Source organism: Chenopodium quinoa, unplaced genomic scaffold, assembly GCF_001683475.1.
Source record: "Chenopodium quinoa cultivar QQ74 unplaced genomic scaffold, ASM168347v1, whole genome shotgun sequence".
Taxonomy (NCBI): Eukaryota; Viridiplantae; Streptophyta; class Magnoliopsida; order Caryophyllales; family Amaranthaceae; genus Chenopodium; species Chenopodium quinoa.
In genome coordinates, this window is record NW_018743858.1 from 4569170 (window position 1) to 4587130 (window position 17961).

The window sequence follows — 17961 nt, forward strand, 5'->3', positions numbered from 1 at the left end:
GTTATGAAAGTCTGCCTTCGTGGCTTCTTTCCATAACAGAATAAGTTAGTTTTATTGGAAACATGCAGTCTTAAAACAATTTTGGGATCAGTTGTCAAGAAACTTCATTCCAATGTGGGCTGTGGCTGAACTTGTTGAAGGATCTAGAGATAAGGCATAAAAAAATGGTAAAGAATGGGCCTGAGATAGTTGTGTTTTTTCTTATGCAACATTACTCTCTTCTGTTGTGGTTATTTTTTAGGTCATATTACAGTCTAAGATTAATTGATTAAGGATTCCTACTTGAATTTTTCTTTGGATGTTAAGAGAAAGGATTCTAGTAGTTTGTTATTTCTGTGTGATCCTTTTTTTTTTTTTTTTTTTTTTTTGCTCTATAGGAATTAGAGCATCAAGATAGAATTGAGGAGAATCAGAAAGAAAATGATAAGAAGATGCACACTTAGTTTCACGTGAACAGCCAGCACAACAAAATAGCAAAAAGGACCAACAACAGCAGCAACCACCAGCAGATGCAGCAAGTTTACAGCATAAAGATGTTGAAGTGCTTGTTAATTGTAATATTACAGCCTTTTTTAATGAAAATATGTAACTTTATATATATGTTAGTGTTTCTATATCAATTTAAGTGAAAAAATGCAAAAACAAAAAAAAATTATTTTTTTGGGGCATTTTTGGCACCGGTTGTGAAACAGAACTGGTGCTAATTTTTTTTTGGGCCATTTTTCGCACCGGTTCACAGCAAGAACCAGTGCGAAATCTAAGAATTGGCACCGACTTTGAATCTGTGCGAAATCTCCTGATTTTTGGCATCCCTCAACTCTGGATCGGTTCAAAACCGGTGCTAAATGGAGGTTTTGAACCGGTGCTCATTACCATTTTTCGCCTAGTGCAAGTTGGATTTTTATGGACCCTCTTGGACATAAGTCACACAATTAGATAGAGCCAATTATCAAAAATTTTAAAGTAACTCTCCTTAAAAAGTAACTCAAGATCTCCATTGTTGGCTTCGAGTTTACTTAGCTAAAATGAAAGAGAGAACATTTATACTAAGTGTAATTGGATAGAGAAAGGGAAAGGAAAAGAAGGGAGAGGGAGGGAGAAAGATGAGTTTTCTTTCCAAATCTTGTTGGAGAGATTAATTTCTTACGAGTATAATTTAATTCCTCCATATCCATCTCTACATTTCTCTTCCTTTTTTTTTTCTCCATTTCCTTCCATCCAAATAAAGTGTAAATAAAAGAGTATATTGTGTATATTATTACGGAGTAAATTATTCAGTGATCAGATTTTGGACTTTTGAAGTATCAGAAGTCCCAAACTACAACTCAGCAAAAAAAAAGCAACATCCAAAACAAAGATCTGGTTTGGCATCAGTTTGATGACTCTTGTTTGTCAACGAATTTCCAACAACAAAGCTTCTCTCAGTCTACAACAATGGCGGTCGACGGAGTTCCACCTATCATCGCTGCTCAGCTAAACCACCTTCTCTCTCATTCTCCCTTCTCTATCAAGGTAATACTCTTCCCTCTTTTCTCTCTCTTCTCGATTTCTTCAATTTCTAGGGTTCTTCAATTTGAATTATCACAAACACTGAATTTTGGATTTTGAATGATCAGAAACCCTATTTTTATGAATTTCAAATTAAGCATCCCTAAATTAATGAATTTGAATTGTCAGAAACCCTAAGCTTATGAATTTGGCTCATCGGAAACCCTAAATTTATGTATTTGAATTGATTTTAGGTTGATCAAATGTGGCCTGGCTCCAAGAAAAACGCTTGGAATGATCGGTTTACCTTGCTCATTCCCTTCTGCCTCGATTTTATCAAATGTGAGCTCTATAACTGCATGTCGCTATTCCTGGAGCCAGGGGAGAGTCCGTTCGATGGAATAATTTCTTAATTTTTTTTTAAATTTTTTTAATTTTTTTTTGTAATTTTTTTTTCCATATATTATCAGAAACTTTAATTCGTTGGTTTGTTGATGGGTATACAGGGGATATTATATACAATGTGGAGAGTCCGTTGGCTCCGCCGGACGTTATATTCGGGGCAGAAGATGATAAGTTTCTCCCCTTTGTTTTATCATGTGATCCTAGCAAATCACCTATGCATAATTTAAGCAATTGGAATAGCAAGGACCCTTCTAGATTATTGTCTCTCATTCTTCAACTCAGGTTAATTGAATTCATATATTTTAAATCAACAAGTTCGAGTATTTGAGTTGGGAGTAATATTTCGTTTGAATTGATCCTCCAGGGAATTATATTCAGCTTATCAATGGAAGCGTGTTGGAGGTGTTGATGATGATCGGGTGAAGTTTGAAATTAGCACTATGTTGTCCAGGGAGGTATTGCCTCTTCATACCTTTATCTTGTCTCAGACTGTGCCTTTGTGTTGGTTTTAGGGGTCATGGTAATTTTATTGATGCAGTATCAATCTTTGAAAATGTTTTCTCCTAAATTTTTACCCTAAGGCGATCGGTAGCGAGTATACATGGTTATAATGTTTAAGATGGAGGAAGGAAGTTGTGTTTATAAGATTCCTAACAAATAAATAGATGTGGGGAGATCATTCAAATAACTAGATTTGGGAAGGCATGATGGAGTCAAATAACTTGTACTTCCTCCTTATCTTAACAATCGCAACATGTCCCCTCGACATCCATTTTAAGCAAGAGACTAGGGAATGTAATTGGACAGATTTAACTAAATAACTATTAGTTCGTCAGCTTATATATTCTAATTGTCATCGTTTCTTGTTTCAGGGAATTGAGATGTCTTTGAGTTCTGGAGTTGAAAAGGTATTTCCGCATAAGAATGTTTGTTTTTATTCAGTTAAAGTTTTGTTAGGTTAGAGTTTATTCTGATAGTATCATAATACTGTTATTTCTTATTTTTTAAACTTTAGCATAGCCAGAGGAGGTTAAATTTGCAGTACCATTGCTTGACACTAGCATAAATAATATGGTCCCTGCTTGCCCATGGAGACAACTGCAAAAGATTTATCTTCAGGTATGTCAATGTACTCACCCTTCATTATCAAACAGGGGTTTGTAAGATCTCATTATGCTAAGGAAATGATTCACTACTAAAAAGGTGGCATTCCATCACACATTTAGCTATTCTGTTTCCCACAAGTTGGTGAAACTTGCAAAATTTTGAAGTTACATTTAGTCATAAACCTAGGCTTTGTTTTTGTATATTTTATATAAAGGAAAAATTCATGGGAATAATCCCACCTTTGGGCCGTTCGTTTTTAATAACCCTACCTTTGGATTATGTTTTAATAATTCGACCTTTACCCCCCATTCTTTTTTATTGGTCCCAACCGGTCATGTAACCTGTTATAACAGGTTACATGACACGTGGCGGCCTATGATTGGTCAAAAAAAAAACTTAAAAGAAAAAAAAAGTTTTTTTTTTTTTTTTTTATTATTTTTTTTTTATAATTCCCCTTCCCCTTTCCCTTCTTCCCTCCATAACCGCCAGAGCATAAACCACCACTCACGCAATTCAGCTCCCCTGCTCCTCTAATTCATCAACAACAACCTGCAACAACAACAAGCTACAACCCCACAACCACATCACCAGCCACCAGCTATCCCACATAACCCCAACCACAACCAGATCAGCCGCGCACCCCAAGCAGCACCGAATCAGCCAGCCACTGCAACTCAACAGCCATGCAACACCAAAAATTACAAACCGCAACAATCAATCACGCAGCCTGCTTCGAGTCAGCAACCCAATCTAACTCACACAAACCGCCCAACCCACCTCCAAACGCCGCACCACTAACAACAATTAAACAGCGGTAGCCTCTCAATAGCCTATCAAACGCCATCACAACCAGCCACTAATTCAATGCGAAGACCCACTGGTGCGTGCGCGAAGACCGTAGTCACTAGTGTGTGCTCACTTTGATGATGATGGTGATGCGTTGTTTAGGGGGAGGGGTTGGCTGGGCTGGGATTTCGGGGGAGGGTTTGGCGTGTTGGTGGTTTAGGGGAGGGGGTTAAGCGGCACCGGCGTTGGGTGGTTGGAATCGGGGTGGGGGAGGGGGGACGCTGGTGGGGGGGTTTTTGAGTTCGGGTCTGGTGGGGATGGTGGCTGAATTGGGTTTGGGTTTGGGTGGTGGTGGGGATGGTGGTGGCTGAATTGGGTTTGGGTCTGGGTGTTTTAATTTTTTTTACCTCCTCAACCAGTTTCAGGTAAAATGGGACCAATAAAAAAGAATGGGGGGTAAAGGTTGGATTATTAGAAAATAATTCAAAGGTGGGATTATTAAAAACGAGTGGCCTAAAGGTGGGATTATTCCCACGAATTTTTCCTTATATAAAAACGTTTCAGGAAAAATAAAGCCAACAAGCTTAGATAAGGAAAAAAGGTTACAATTGGGCTACCCAAATTCAATTCACCACTAAATTTAAGTAAATACTGTTATATTAATGAAAAGTTCTGCCAAGTTTAGATACAAGGTGAAAAGAATCACTGAATGAGGCCTTAAGTTTTAGCTCTCGCCTAACCTATAATTTTTAAATTTTGGGGATTTTTCTAGAGGACCTTTGAACAATTACTTGCTGTTTTGTCCTGCCAGCCTTAACTCCCTGCATTTTTGTGTGGGAATAGTTCATGAGTGATCATATTCTATTCCAAGTTGTTCATGGGTTTCGCTAGTTGCCTTGTACTTTGCAGTTTGCAGTTTTGCACCTTGCAGCTATGTGTGATGTAGAATATGCTGCAGCAAAAATGAATAATTTGCCCCCCAATGATACTGCTTTTTGTTATATGCATATGGCTTGGGGACTGCTGGCTCCAATCAGCATAATAGATGTGGCTATCTTTGAGACTTTAATTTGAGATGACAGCATGATTCGAACCTGATGCTATATAAATGACCTGAACTCTGATTAATATGACGTGATATAAATGATCTGAACTCTGATTAATATGATCCATTTATATGTTAGGTTTTATATATTCTTGTTATGTTTTGAGTACAATCACTACAATGTGATCATGTCTTGAAACCAAGCACAAACATGAGCCATGTCAATGTCCATTAAAGGTAATGCAATTGATTAAATTTGGACAAAAAAAAAAAAAAAAACCCTTCCACATCTGTTGAATTGCTGATTGAAAGTTAAATTGGCAATAATATGATATATTGCTTTGGTGTGTGGTTAATTTGATGTTTGGTTTCCATCATTGCATGGAAGGTGACTGCTGTTTCAGTGTCTGCACCTAATAAATGATAATTGGTTTGTGTTTACCACTTATTCCCTTCATCATTTTGGCTGGAGAGTTTTTACTTGAAAATCTCTTCTCCTGGTATATTGGTAAAGGACACCCCCACCCACCCCCCACCCCAAAAGAAAAAAAAAAAAACCCAAACCTGTGGGAAGAGACCTATATATGAGGGAGAAGATTAGTGAAAATTTTACTCCTTTGACATGTAGGAGCATCAAAGAGTGTTGCCTTTGATATCTTTAGGGCGGGCTATAGATACAAATAAGTTGCAAAGACAAGTATTAGAGCTCAAACAACTATAAGCCTATGAATACTTTTGCAAATCTTGAAATGTCCTTAAATGATGTTAAACTTTCTTGTTAATGACAGTAAAGTTATATGGATTCTCAAATTTTCCTCTACAGTTGATTACGGAGTATTTGGAATGATACATGCTTTTTGGGGTAAATTTGTACAATTGGATGAAAGTCTTCTTATCACACGCACACTCTTTAATTTCCTTGCTAAAAGTGAAGAATATCTTTATTTTAGGTTAGAGGGAGTGCTAATTCAGTACAGTACTTATTGGCTAGCTCTTTAGTCATTACTCTATATCTTAACTACTTGTGGATGTGATGACATGTAATACCCTGTAGCATTCAGTTGTCCATACAAGTAATATACTAAAGCAAAAGCTATCAAAGTAGGTTTCCCGTCCTAAATTTTATCTTCATAGTCTTTTTGCTAAAGCTATTTTGTCTTTGTTGCATTGGAAATTAGGGTATAGTACCTAATGGGATACATATTGTGTGCCTGAAGTACATTTGCAAACTGGACATACTAGGTAACCCTGCTTTGCTGTTAAAGTTTCTCAAATGAAAGGAATGAAGTCCTTTATTCTGCTCCTCTTCAACATAGTGAACTGAAGATAAGTAGTATTGCACCTATATATAACAAAAGATCTAAAGATACATGGCCATCTTGCGAAGCGAGAAATATATTTTTAAAGCTAAATGTCTCACCCAGAAGATAGCGAGGATTTCTGTTTTTTGTAGAAGAAAAAAAAATGTGTTTTTAATTATTCATAAGCAATTAAAATAAGGTGATTAAGGTCTAAGGACACATATAATGCAGCTATGATTACAATTCTTATTAAAAGTCAATTTCTAATCATATCAGAAACATATTGGTTCTACATTCTCTATCTTGAGTCTTCCCTAGTTCCCCATGCCCATACTAATAATGTCTTGGTTTCAGGTAATATATCCAATTGGTAGAAAGTATCAATCTGCTCCTTCAGCTCCACGTTTGAAATTGGTATCAACTTTAGAGCTGAAGTCTCTGTTCTCTGTTGAAGATATCAAACTTCCGACTTGGTTAAATGGAATGTAAGTCATGTGAAACTTCGAAAGGACCATGTTCAGAGATGGTGTGCCTTTGTTCCTTGTGCCACCATCAAGTCCATCATACCTCTGTTAATATTTGTTCCTTATCCTCAGGTGCATGGCTGAGTATCTTCCTGCTTTAGAAGAGACTTTGCAGATGCAGGTTCCCCTCCCCCCGTGCTCTCTACAAATTTTCAGTTTTATCCCCATATTGTCACTTATAGCTGACTGATGTATAATTATATAATCAAGATCCTGGAGGCAGTTTCTCTTATTGGAGTCAGGAGGCACTTTATTGAGACATTATCAACCGTCTTTGGAAGGCCTTTAGAAGCTGATCCAGTATGTGCTATAAATGTTAAATCATCTACTGTGTTTTGACTATATTCACCAATTAATTTTTTATATTTCTTTGCAGATATTTTGCAGAGAGGCAACATTTCTTGTTGCTAATGGAGTATTTACATTTTTGGTATGATAGGTTTTCCTTTCTTTTACTTTTGTAGCTCATTTAAGACTATATGTGTATTCATTTAATTTTTTTTTTTTTTTTTCTCAAGTGATATTGAAGAACTGGAGATGTATGGGCTGTTGTATGGTTGAGTTGAACATTATGTCTGTATTTGTTTAAAACAAAGCACACAATTTCATATATTGGATTCTTCTTCTTTTGTTCATATGCGTGTTTTTCTGCTTGTGTTTAAATGCCCCCTTCCGAGCCCCCACTTCTGTTATTTGTGCTTTTTTGCTTTTTAGGGTGTGGATTAAGTCTAATATTTCAACTTTTCAGTTATCAACCAGTCTATGATCTGATGTTTAGTTTTTCTTCTATTGCAGGTGCATATTTTTATACCCATCCACTTCCCCAAGCAAAAACCAACTTTGATCCTTCAAAGCTCACAGGTATTGTCTTATTACATTTCTGTTTCTCCTCCGACCCAACTTTATCTCCAGTTTACTATTTTGATCAATTTCAACTCTCTTTTACAGTTTTACTACTCCTCTTCCCTTGTGAAGGCTCCACTTTTTTGTACTACTCTCTGTGTCAAACCAACCCTTCTTTATTCTCAATTTTTACACTTTCTCTTTCTACCTTTTTTTTTCTTTCTTTTTATTATTTTTTTAACATTTATATATGGAGTAATCACATTTTATCCCACCTTAGCTACTTTTCTTAATATGCATGCTGAAGCCTAAGTGGAAAATATTCGCATGATTTGAGTGTGTTTTACGAGCACTGGAGTAGTTAAGTTGATGACTGCAAAAAATTATCGACATGCTTTAAAAATATAGCTTTACTGTGTGTGTCATGTGATACTGTCATGGTTGATGATTTTATAATTCCTGCTATTGGCGGATGTTGGAGTTATCATGGTTTCTAAAAAATCTGTCTTTGTTTAATGCGTTAACTGTGTAAAGAGTAGGGGTAATAATGAGCTGAGTTTGCTCTAGTTACCTGAGTTTAGTTCTGTCAAAGCTTGGATCAAGCAAGATTGACTCAAGCTTGGTCTCATGAGACCCTGCCAAACTGAACAGAACGACTTATGCTCGACTTGAAATTCGAAAAGCTCATGAATATAATTTGAATGTGTATTTTAGATCAGACATTTTCACTTCTAGATATGAAGAATTTCGATTATACTTTTAGTTGTCAAGGACCTTAAAGTATTAACAAATTATTTTAATAGGGTTTCTGTTACTTGTAGCGTTTGCTTGGTTGGAGTTTGTTACCCTTGTTTAAGTTACTCGGGCTTGGCCCACCCAACTCACATTATGAGTTGTTGCAAGCTGAGCTGAGCTTACCTAGGCTTGAGCTCGGTTCATTATCACAGCCCCAGTGCTGACATCATCTGATCTACAATAGTATAAACTTTTAAATGAAATTTTATGTGTTGAATAAATTGGATCTTCATCTACATGAAGCTATCAGAGCATTTTAGAAGTTTAAAGTTAGGCTTAGGGGGAATTGGTTCTCTTGTGTGACTACATAAAGGCTATAGAGCTATATCTAAGAGTTAGACTTTGATGTATGTAGTAGATAGAGTACATGTTCCATTGGAAATTGAGCATTTGTTGAAACAAGATATCAATTTCTTTCCGGACAGATATTTTGACCCTTGAAATAAATGATTTCTTCCTCTTTTTATTTAGATATATATATTTTTTTTTAATTTCTTTTGCTATCATACTTTCAACTTGCGGTTATCTACTTGTAACAATCTTATTGTGTTGTTAAAACAGCTGGGTCAATATTAATCAGTCATTTTGAGATGAGACAAAGCTCATTTAAATATCTGCTTGCATAGTACCAGGATTTATTATTGATATCCTGTTTAAACATTTATCTTTGCAGCATTTCAACACACAAGGGGTCCCAGTCAGGTCACCCGTTATGTCTGAGTACCCATGGAGTCCTAGATGGGAACTTTCAGAAATGGCTTCGCGGATATTGTAATGTTCCCTGTAGTCTTGGTTTGCCCTTTTTTATTTTTTATTTTTTATTGTTATTTTTATTTTTATTGAAGTTTACTGCTTTACTCCTATGTTACTCATTTTATCTGCATTTGTGCCTTTTGGATCTCATGGAACAGCGATTTCGTGGTAGAAGAGTCTTCCAATTTCAAGAAGATTTGCAATGATGCTCTTCAACGTTAAGCCTTAATCCGTTGCCTGAGCCATAGAGTTTTTCAGAAATTGAAGATGGTACTAATTAGTTTAGATTTTCAGCTCTTTCCAATTTGGTAATTGTTTTCGATTAGTTTTCCCTTGTGCAAAATTTTCTCCCTTTCAGTTGAAAAATTATGCATTTGTTGATGGTATTGTGTTAGTAGCAGTTTCTATCTTCGATTTCTTTCTCAGTGGTTAGCGTAAGCAATCAGCATTCGTATTTTAGCAGTGGGGGAGAAATCATAGATTTTGGTGGATTTAAAAGATACCTAACAAACCAATCCTTCCATGGAGACCCAGGTTAGAAAAATAAATTGGAGTTCTTGTGTAGTTACTTTGTCTTGGTTGATTAGGTTGGTTTGTTCGAGAATGATTGATTCCCTTGCGGATATCATTTAGGTTCGCCCAAAATTTGTGCGTGCAAATCTGATCTTTTTCTTGGTATTGTAATAAATGGTAGAGGTTCGATTATTTTTCTATTTTTTCCCTTCAATTTTTTCCCCCTTCATTTGATGTTGATTTTTAGTTTCGTATTGATAGTTATCAGGTCTGCCTCAGTACCTTTGATGTGTTAGCTCATATGGTTGTGTTGAGTTGTTGAGTATGTCTGGAGCATTCTATGTTATGAGTTAAAGAGTTCTACCTCTCTTTTGATTCTCTTGATTGATTGATTGATTGCAATTTTTTCTTGGTTATACATAAATACGAAAGCGTATATGTTGATTTTGATCAATATTATTCTGGGTAAATTTTGGTTACTAAGCTATGTTTTGGTTAATACCTAGTTGCTCTATCCATTTCACACATTGGTGACTTGATTACTGAAAGAGTAACAGGGTTTGCATCAGATCAAAATTTAAGGAAAGGGAAAGACATGAAGAGATGTCATCTGACTCATTTCTCTTTTGCAATTTTGCGACAAGAAGAGCTTGGGTCGTGACCAAAGAGTGAGAATGATAAGATGTCAAGAAGCAAGAAAGAGAGGGGACAAAGTAGAAAAGATATTGAGATGAGAGAAGATGCGAGGGAGATTCTGATGAAAAGGAAGCGAGCATAAGGTGTCAGTCATGCTCAAAAGTCTCAAAAGTTATATTCATCCGGGAGGGTATTTTTTTTCTTCATGTTGATGATTATTTTGCTCGTTTAATCATCAAATGAGCAACAAATAACCTTGGGCAGGGTGTAAGAATTTTCACAAAGTCCGGGATGAAAAAAGAAAATGGAAATCTTGTCCTTTTTTTGGCTAGTAAGCGTAAAATGTGCTGTCACATTTTTCAATTAAAAAAGTTCTTACAAACGAGAAAATTGAATTTTTTTTTTGGTCTTGTAGGGGGAAACGAAAAATTAAAGAGAAATTTTACTTTAAAATATAGTTTGTAGTTGTAATTTTTTACCACTATAAAGTGTTGGGCCATGATTTTGAGAACACTCGACAATCGGGTTGTTTGATTCGGATTGTTTTGGGCTGCCTTTGGGTTTGAGGTGGGTTAGGTTGGGTCAACTTGGGTTTCGTGTATGTTCCTGTTAATTGACAATTGGGTCGGGCTTCGGGTTTATAGTTGGGGTAAAATTTAGATTAGGTCATTTTAGATTGGGTAGAGATTTCGGGTCAAATCCGAATTAAGTCATTTTTGGTTAGATTCATTTATGGTGAGTCGTGTTTTTGGTCAAGACTTTGGACCAAATTCGAATCAGGTCATTTGGGTCGGGTCAACCTTTGAACATTTAGGTATTTCAAGATCACACCTGATCAATGAAAAGGAATACTCAAAATATGTAATTTTACACTTTTGTGTGTATATATATATATATATATATATATATATATATATATATATATATATATATATATATATATATATATATATATACACACGTTTTGTACTCAGGATGCCCAGATAAAATTTCACTATAAACTTTTTTGCTTGAATGATGTAGGATATTTAGACATATGATGCCATATTGCTTATTTAATTAAATTATAGTGTACTTTTTGTATGAATAGATATGTATGTACATTATTATTGACTTGAAATTATTTTTATTGAACTTGAATTGTTTTTTTTTTTTTTTTTTTTTTTTTATACTAATTCTCTATTATTTTTTTAAATAAATTATAAATTGATCTTATTTTATAGAAATTTTTAAAACGATTGATGATGGAAATAGAATAGTGTTATAAGATATTTATTAAAAGTTATGATTAATTTTGTATATATGAAATATGAGAAGTATACTGATAATAAAATTCTATATAACATTTTTATCTTAATAAAAAAATAATAATCCAAATTCACTTATTTAGTATCATATGTGTCACAATAATACCTATTTTTCGCCTACATGTTGGACACTCGGTGAAAAAGTGGAATGTTAAGTATCGTTGTCTCGTAGCCTTACTGCGAGATCAACTTTATTTATTAGTGATTATTTTTGTGTCCGGGCGATGCCTGGATTGTTGATAAAATTTTAGGATATGTTTTTTGGCTTGAATATTTATTAATACGGGCATGTAATCTCTTTGGTAATGCAGGATATTTAGACATACGATATCCAATCGCATATAAATTATTTTTACTAAACTGAAAGTATTTTTATCAAACTAAAATTATTTTTACTGGTTATAATTTATTTTTGTTGATTCTCTATTATTATTTTTACTAAATTAAATATATTATAAATGAATCTTATTTTAAAGAACTTTTTAAAATGAATCTTATGATGGAAATGGAATCGAGTTATAGGATATTTATTAAAAAGTTATGATTAATTTTGTATATATGAAATATTAGAAGTATATTGATAATAAAACACTAACATTTTTATCTTAAAAAAAGTATCCAAAATTAACTTATATAGTATCATGTGTCATAATAATATCTATTTTTCGCTTACGTGGAACGACACTTGGCGAAAAAATGAAATGTCAAGTGTCCGGCTGCGAGACCGGCTTTATATATATATATATATATATATATATATATCATGGAGTACAAAATAAAAGGAAAGATACCCTTTTTTATATTGATAATTAAGAGGTTATATGGTTGAATTCGATTATGAAAACTTAACTCTAAACTTTTCATGGCCGTAAAATCAGTGAGGGGTCAAATACGGGTTGTGGCAAGGTGTTGAAGTTGAAGGAGAGCATTGATGAGAGAAGGAAATAGGAGACTGCCGTGAGGAATGGTGAAGGAGGGAGATGGTGGTTGGTCAGGGAGGCTGTGCACAAGCGGTGAGAACATTAAGAAAAAATGATGACGTTAAAAGGCGAAAAAAATAAAATCATATCCAAACAATGTAGAATAACAAAGGGACTTGTTTTCCATTCTCCTCAATTTTATTTCTTAGATTCTTTTCCTTTTTCGTTTATAAACCAAATGCCTCTAATCCAATACTCCTTCTGTCCCTTTTTGTTTGCTCCATGACCCACTTGTTTGTGAGAGTTTTATGAGTCATATGAGGCAAAAAATAAGGAACAAAGAGAGTATTCTTAATACGAGACAACTAAACGCCCCCTTAATCTAGTATGGAGTATCAAATCCCTACTTAAAGGTTATCAAAATTTCTCAACGTTTCATAATTAAAACCGAGTAGTTATGTCAAATTTATTAGTAGTTACCTCCTTTCTATCTTCATCGTGCTACTCCAATTTACTCGTAATAGAGTTTGTATGTCAAATTTATTTCGGCATCTGTTTCAAATCTTCAAACAATGATATTCACATATGTGCTTTTGTTTAAATTGACGAGTGATTCTTTAGGTGAAATTATATGACAATGTAATATTGACTAGAAAATTACCATGATTCCATTTGAAATTGGAAATTGTTAATTTACTCTAGCAGCTAAACAACCCTTCCCAAAATTAGCCCAACATTCGAGTTAACATGCGACTTTGAGATTTGAACTTGAATGACACCGAATTGCGGGAATATTAGTTCTTGACGTTGATCTGAATATTGTGTTTACTTGTACAGTACCCAATTGAGAAAGACTTGATATTCATTATGATTTTTTTTTTTTTTTGATTCTATATTCGTAGTGAACTTAATACAACCTGATACTGCCTAGATTCGATGTTAAATCCACTTGTTGACTTGAGGCATTCCATCCAATTTGTTATTTGACCAGCTCAACTTATTACCCTGACTTCAATTCAATTTAACTTATTATAGATCTATATCACTGTAATAAGATTGATCTTTTGTTAATGATTAATAGATATTTGACTTTCATTGACTCATATTTTACTTGAACTAAATCGACTGAATCTTGAAAGGATAAGTAAATACAAGTAGTAGGGATCCGAATAAAACTATAAGTCTATAACCCGAACAAAAAGAACCCAACTACGTAGTATAACCCGACTTCAACATCCAGTTTGACAGGCCAACCTATCAACATTGCACCAAAGCACAATGATGTAAAACGGGTACGATCAATGATTAAGAGTAATAATAATTCCCAAAAAAACAGTGATAATAAAACTATGAAAAATATGTATGCATTGGCAAAGGTAGATCCAATCTGCTAATAATTTGTACTCTTGCTACAATTTCCATTAAAATTGTCCAATTTGGTCAGCCATACAACCATGAATATCAAATCAATCAATACTAAAACGTGGGACCCCACACTCTCACCCTCATCCTCACCTTCCTTAATCAACAACCAAAAAATTTAAAATTAATAAAAAAAAAAAAAATTTACAACTGCCAAATAAACCAAGCGGTTACTCTTCAAAAATATCCCGCCTCTTCATTTATTGTTTTATTAACCCAAACAATTTAATTTAATTATTTATTTATTTTTTTAAAAAGTTAAAATACTTTCTCTATTTTCTTTTGATTGCAATTTCCATTTTTTCATTTTATGCAATCTATTTTTTTTTTAGTTAAATTTGAATTTGCACATTTTCTGAATCATAACTTTAACTATCAATATCTTTAATTAGAGGTTAATAAAAATTATGAAAAATTAATTTATAAAAATAGACCAAATCCAACAATATATTATATGATTATATTTATAAATTATACATTGGTACAAAAATTAAGTCAATGATGACATATAAATAGTGGAAAATCCCAACTCCAGCTTATAAAAAAACGGAGGGAGTATTACTAATTTGCAACATTGGGGTATTGTACGGATTTTAAGGTGAAAAGAGTGATCAAAAGTCATAGAATTAGAGACTCATGATGAGAGAGTTAAAGAGAAAACATGCAAAATAAGAAAACGTTGCAATATCATGAAACTTTCTAAAATGATAATTGTTATAATATAGGAAACGAAAAAGTACAAATTTTTTTTTGGACAGGAACGAAGAAGTACAATTTTAAAATATAAGTTTTTACAATATTTAGAAAAAAAGTTATAATTAAGATGAAATATTTATAAAATGTGCATTGACAAATATAATGTAATTAAAGGATAATGAAGAAAGTGTAAAAAAAAAATTCCACCTCTTACCCCTGGTGCCAACTGTCAGCACTCTCTCCTCTACCCTCCAAAAACTCTTCCCCCATATATTCTCTCTCCTACACCCCCTCAACTCCCCTGCAAACATTTCTCTGTTTTTTGTGCAACCATTTTTGTTTTTCAGATCTTCATTTTTTTTTTCATTCATTATAGCAAAATCTCCAATTTCAAAAACCTAAAAAAATGAGGGAAATCTTGCACATTCAAGGAGGGCAATGTGGTAACCAAATAGGTTCAAAATTTTGGGAGGTAATTTGTGATGAACATGGTGTTGATCAAACTGGCAGGTTTAGCCTTGTTGAAGGTGGTTCCGCTGATACTCAGTTAGAGCGTATTAATGTTTATTTCAATGAGGCGGCCGGGGGCCGATACGTCCCCCGTGCCGTCCTCATGGATCTTGAACCCGGTACCATGGATAGCATCAGATCCGGCCCATTGGGCCAAATCTTTAGGCCCGATAACTTTGTTTTTGGTCAGTCTGGTGCTGGTAATAATTGGGCTAAAGGTCATTATACCGAAGGTGCTGAACTTATTGACTCTGTTCTTGATGTTGTTCGTAAAGAGGCTGAGAATTGTGACTGCCTTCAAGGTAATTTTTATTTTTATGAATGTTTTTTTTTTTTTTTAAATTGTTTTTTATTGATTAGATTGTGTATTTCATGTTTATAAGAAATGTTTTATTGAGTTATGATCATGTTTATGTCATTCATTTGATTAATATTTGTATTGATAATTTTTTTTGGTGGGTATTTGATCGGATTTAGTCAAGGTTTTAGGATTATAATTTGTTGGGTTAATAATCTGATTTTAATTCTCATTGTTATAATTTGTATTTATTAATTTAATAATGCTATTATACTGTTGATCTACATTATTACATACGTGGGTTGTTTGCTTTGTAAATGACTTTTCTACTGATTTTTATTGTCGGTGATCATTATTGTTACTCTATTTTATTCATGAATTGAACAGTCGATATCTTAAATGAACGGTTGGGAATTTCATGAAGGGAGAGAATACGGGTTTTAATTTTATTTTCCTAACGTAGGTGTTATAATCTGAAGATCGGAAATGGATAGGATCATAACACGTTGGTGTATGTAATTGATCATATTGACACAAAAAACATAAAGAAGACTTTATGGGTTTGATAATCAGACTTAAAAAAAAAAAAAAGTTGAGACTTTTTGGTTTTGACTTGTTAATTATATGATCTAAAAGTAAAAGGACCATGTACTATATGTACCTTATGTATGAAGTTATGAGCTTACTTACTTAAGACTGTGTATTTATATTTTGGCGGCAGGTTTTCAAGTATGTCACTCTCTTGGAGGTGGTACAGGTTCTGGTATGGGTACTCTCTTGATTTCCAAGGTCAGAGAGGAGTACCCTGATCGGATGATGCTTACCTTCTCTGTTTTTCCATCTCCGAAAGTCTCTGATACCGTTGTTGAGCCTTACAATGCTACTCTTTCGGTTCATCAATTGGTTGAAAATGCTGATGAGTGTATGGTTTTGGACAATGAGGCGTTGTATGATATTTGCTTTAGGACCTTGAAGCTCAGCAACCCTAGCTGTAAGCATGTTTTTTGTTCTTTTGATGATTTGCTGTATGTTATTATTTGTTAGGATGTCTTGCTAGTTGATTCATGATCGCATCTTAATTTTTTTTTAAATTATAGTTCTGTCAGGTCCAATTCTTGCCAAGTTGATTCAGGATCGCATCTTAAGAACATGCTCATAATTTAATGTTTCATCCGGAGTCAGTATTTTTGCAACTTCTTTAATGTACTGAAAAGGTTGACTGGTTTATTAATGTGTTTGATGTCTGCTTGGCACGACAGTTGGTGACTTGAACCACTTGATCTCGGCCACAATGAGTGGAGTGACATGCTGTCTCCGATTCCCTGGTCAATTGAACTCCGACCTCAGGAAGCTTGCAGTGAACCTCATCCCATTCCCCAGGCTTCACTTCTTCATGGTGGGTTTTGCCCCACTTACCTCTCGTGGGTCCCAGCAGTATGTATCCCTCACTGTCCCAGAGCTAACTCAGCAAATGTGGGATGCCAAGAACATGATGTGCGCTGCTGATCCCCGACATGGAAGGTACCTCACTGCCTCTGCCATGTTCCGTGGTAAGATGAGCACAAAGGAAGTAGATGAGCAGATGATCAATGTCCAGAACAAGAACTCGTCCTACTTTGTAGAGTGGATCCCAAACAATGTGAAGTCAAGTGTGTGTGACATCCCACCCACCGGTCTAAAGATGTCTTCCACATTCGTGGGTAACTCGACTTCCATCCAAGAGATGTTTAGGAGGGTGAGTGAGCAGTTTACTGCTATGTTTAGGCGCAAGGCTTTCTTGCATTGGTACACGGGGGAGGGAATGGATGAAATGGAATTCACCGAGGCTGAGAGTAACATGAATGATCTTGTGGCGGAGTATCAACAATATCAGGATGCAACTGCCGATTATGAGGAAGACTATGAGAATGAAGCTGAGGAGGCTTACGAGGGCTAGTAATACACAAACTGTTGTCATATGCTTCTTTTTCAATTTCCTTTTTCCATCTTGATCACTCGTAATTGAAACTATTACTTGCATTATATTAATTTGTTGTTCTTGGTTTGTATGCTTCTTGGAGTATATCTTGTATTAAGTGAAATTTTACCCTTTTTACACCATCTTAATATCTTTGCATCTCAGTGGAGATTAGCTTTTTGTTCATTCTTGGATTGTTTCGTTAGTATTCTAAATTATAGTTTCTCCCCTTGATTCGTACAAATAATTTCTCGAAAACGATTCGACAAAGACAAAAACAGCCTGATCTGCTTACATATGCCAGGGCAGACACAGCTCTTACTCCCCAATGTTAAAGATTATTTTCGGAGTATATCTCAACGCACCAGTCTGTGAATACTGTTTTCTATATTTTCCATGTTAATGGATGCATCATAGTGTTCTACTATTTCTACCAGATTATTTAATCGGCCTTTATTGTAACTCAAACTCCCGTTAACAATATGGTAATTGCTACTTCGTTAAAGAAGACGTGCTTGTTGAGGCGAGAGACTATGTTGAGGACGGTGAGACTGTTTCAATAGGTGCTGATGATAGCGTACTTAGCCGATGGAAGTGGCAGCTAAATCAACCTCCATCCATTGGTCAGTTGTCTTGCCCGGCAATCATGTCATTT

At 34.7% G+C, this 17961-nt stretch overlaps 2 protein-coding genes across 4 annotated transcripts; both read left to right on the forward strand.

Annotated features, from left to right (window-relative positions):
- Positions 1-1276: 1276 nt before the first annotated feature.
- On the forward strand, positions 1277-10996 carry LOC110686433 (BRISC and BRCA1-A complex member 2-like). 3 transcript variants are annotated; one of them, XM_021863053.1, is made up of 14 exons: positions 1277-1512; positions 1743-1830; positions 1995-2175; positions 2258-2348; positions 2766-2801; positions 2914-3012; positions 6487-6617; positions 6729-6777; positions 6867-6956; positions 7033-7086; positions 7452-7517; positions 8968-9065; positions 9206-9317; positions 10118-10996. In XM_021863053.1, the coding sequence occupies exons 1-13, from the start codon at positions 1435-1437 to the stop codon at positions 9267-9269; spliced, it is 1125 nt and encodes a 374-aa protein (XP_021718745.1). In that variant the 5' UTR covers positions 1277-1434; the 3' UTR covers positions 9270-9317; positions 10118-10996. The 3 variants fall into 3 exon arrangements, with proteins under 3 accessions (XP_021718745.1, XP_021718746.1, XP_021718744.1); XM_021863054.1 differs by having other exon boundaries at positions 10130-10995; XM_021863052.1 differs by lacking the exon at positions 10118-10996 and having other exon boundaries at positions 9206-9774.
- Positions 10997-14695: 3699 nt separating this feature from the next.
- Positions 14696-17492, forward strand: LOC110686434 (tubulin beta chain-like). Its single transcript, XM_021863055.1, has 3 exons — positions 14696-15353; positions 16071-16340; positions 16609-17492. The coding sequence occupies exons 1-3, from the start codon at positions 14948-14950 to the stop codon at positions 17283-17285; spliced, it is 1353 nt and encodes a 450-aa protein (XP_021718747.1). The 5' UTR covers positions 14696-14947; the 3' UTR covers positions 17286-17492.
- Positions 17493-17961: the final 469 nt, after the last annotated feature.

Excerpts from the sequence above, each read along its gene's own strand:
- LOC110686433 (XM_021863053.1), top strand. The coding sequence starts at position 1,435 with ATGGCGGTCGACGGAGTTCCACCTATCATCGCTGCTCAGCTAAACCAC. Across the intron at positions 1,831-1,994 it reads CTGCCTCGATTTTATCAAAT|GGGATATTATATACAATGTG; the intron begins GTGAGCTCTATA and ends ATGGGTATACAG. Across the intron at positions 6,778-6,866 it reads AAGAGACTTTGCAGATGCAG|ATCCTGGAGGCAGTTTCTCT; the intron begins GTTCCCCTCCCC and ends TATATAATCAAG.
- LOC110686434 (XM_021863055.1), top strand. The coding sequence starts at position 14,948 with ATGAGGGAAATCTTGCACATTCAAGGAGGGCAATGTGGTAACCAAATA. Across the intron at positions 15,354-16,070 it reads GAATTGTGACTGCCTTCAAG|GTTTTCAAGTATGTCACTCT; the intron begins GTAATTTTTATT and ends TTTTGGCGGCAG. Across the intron at positions 16,341-16,608 it reads GAAGCTCAGCAACCCTAGCT|TTGGTGACTTGAACCACTTG; the intron begins GTAAGCATGTTT and ends TTGGCACGACAG.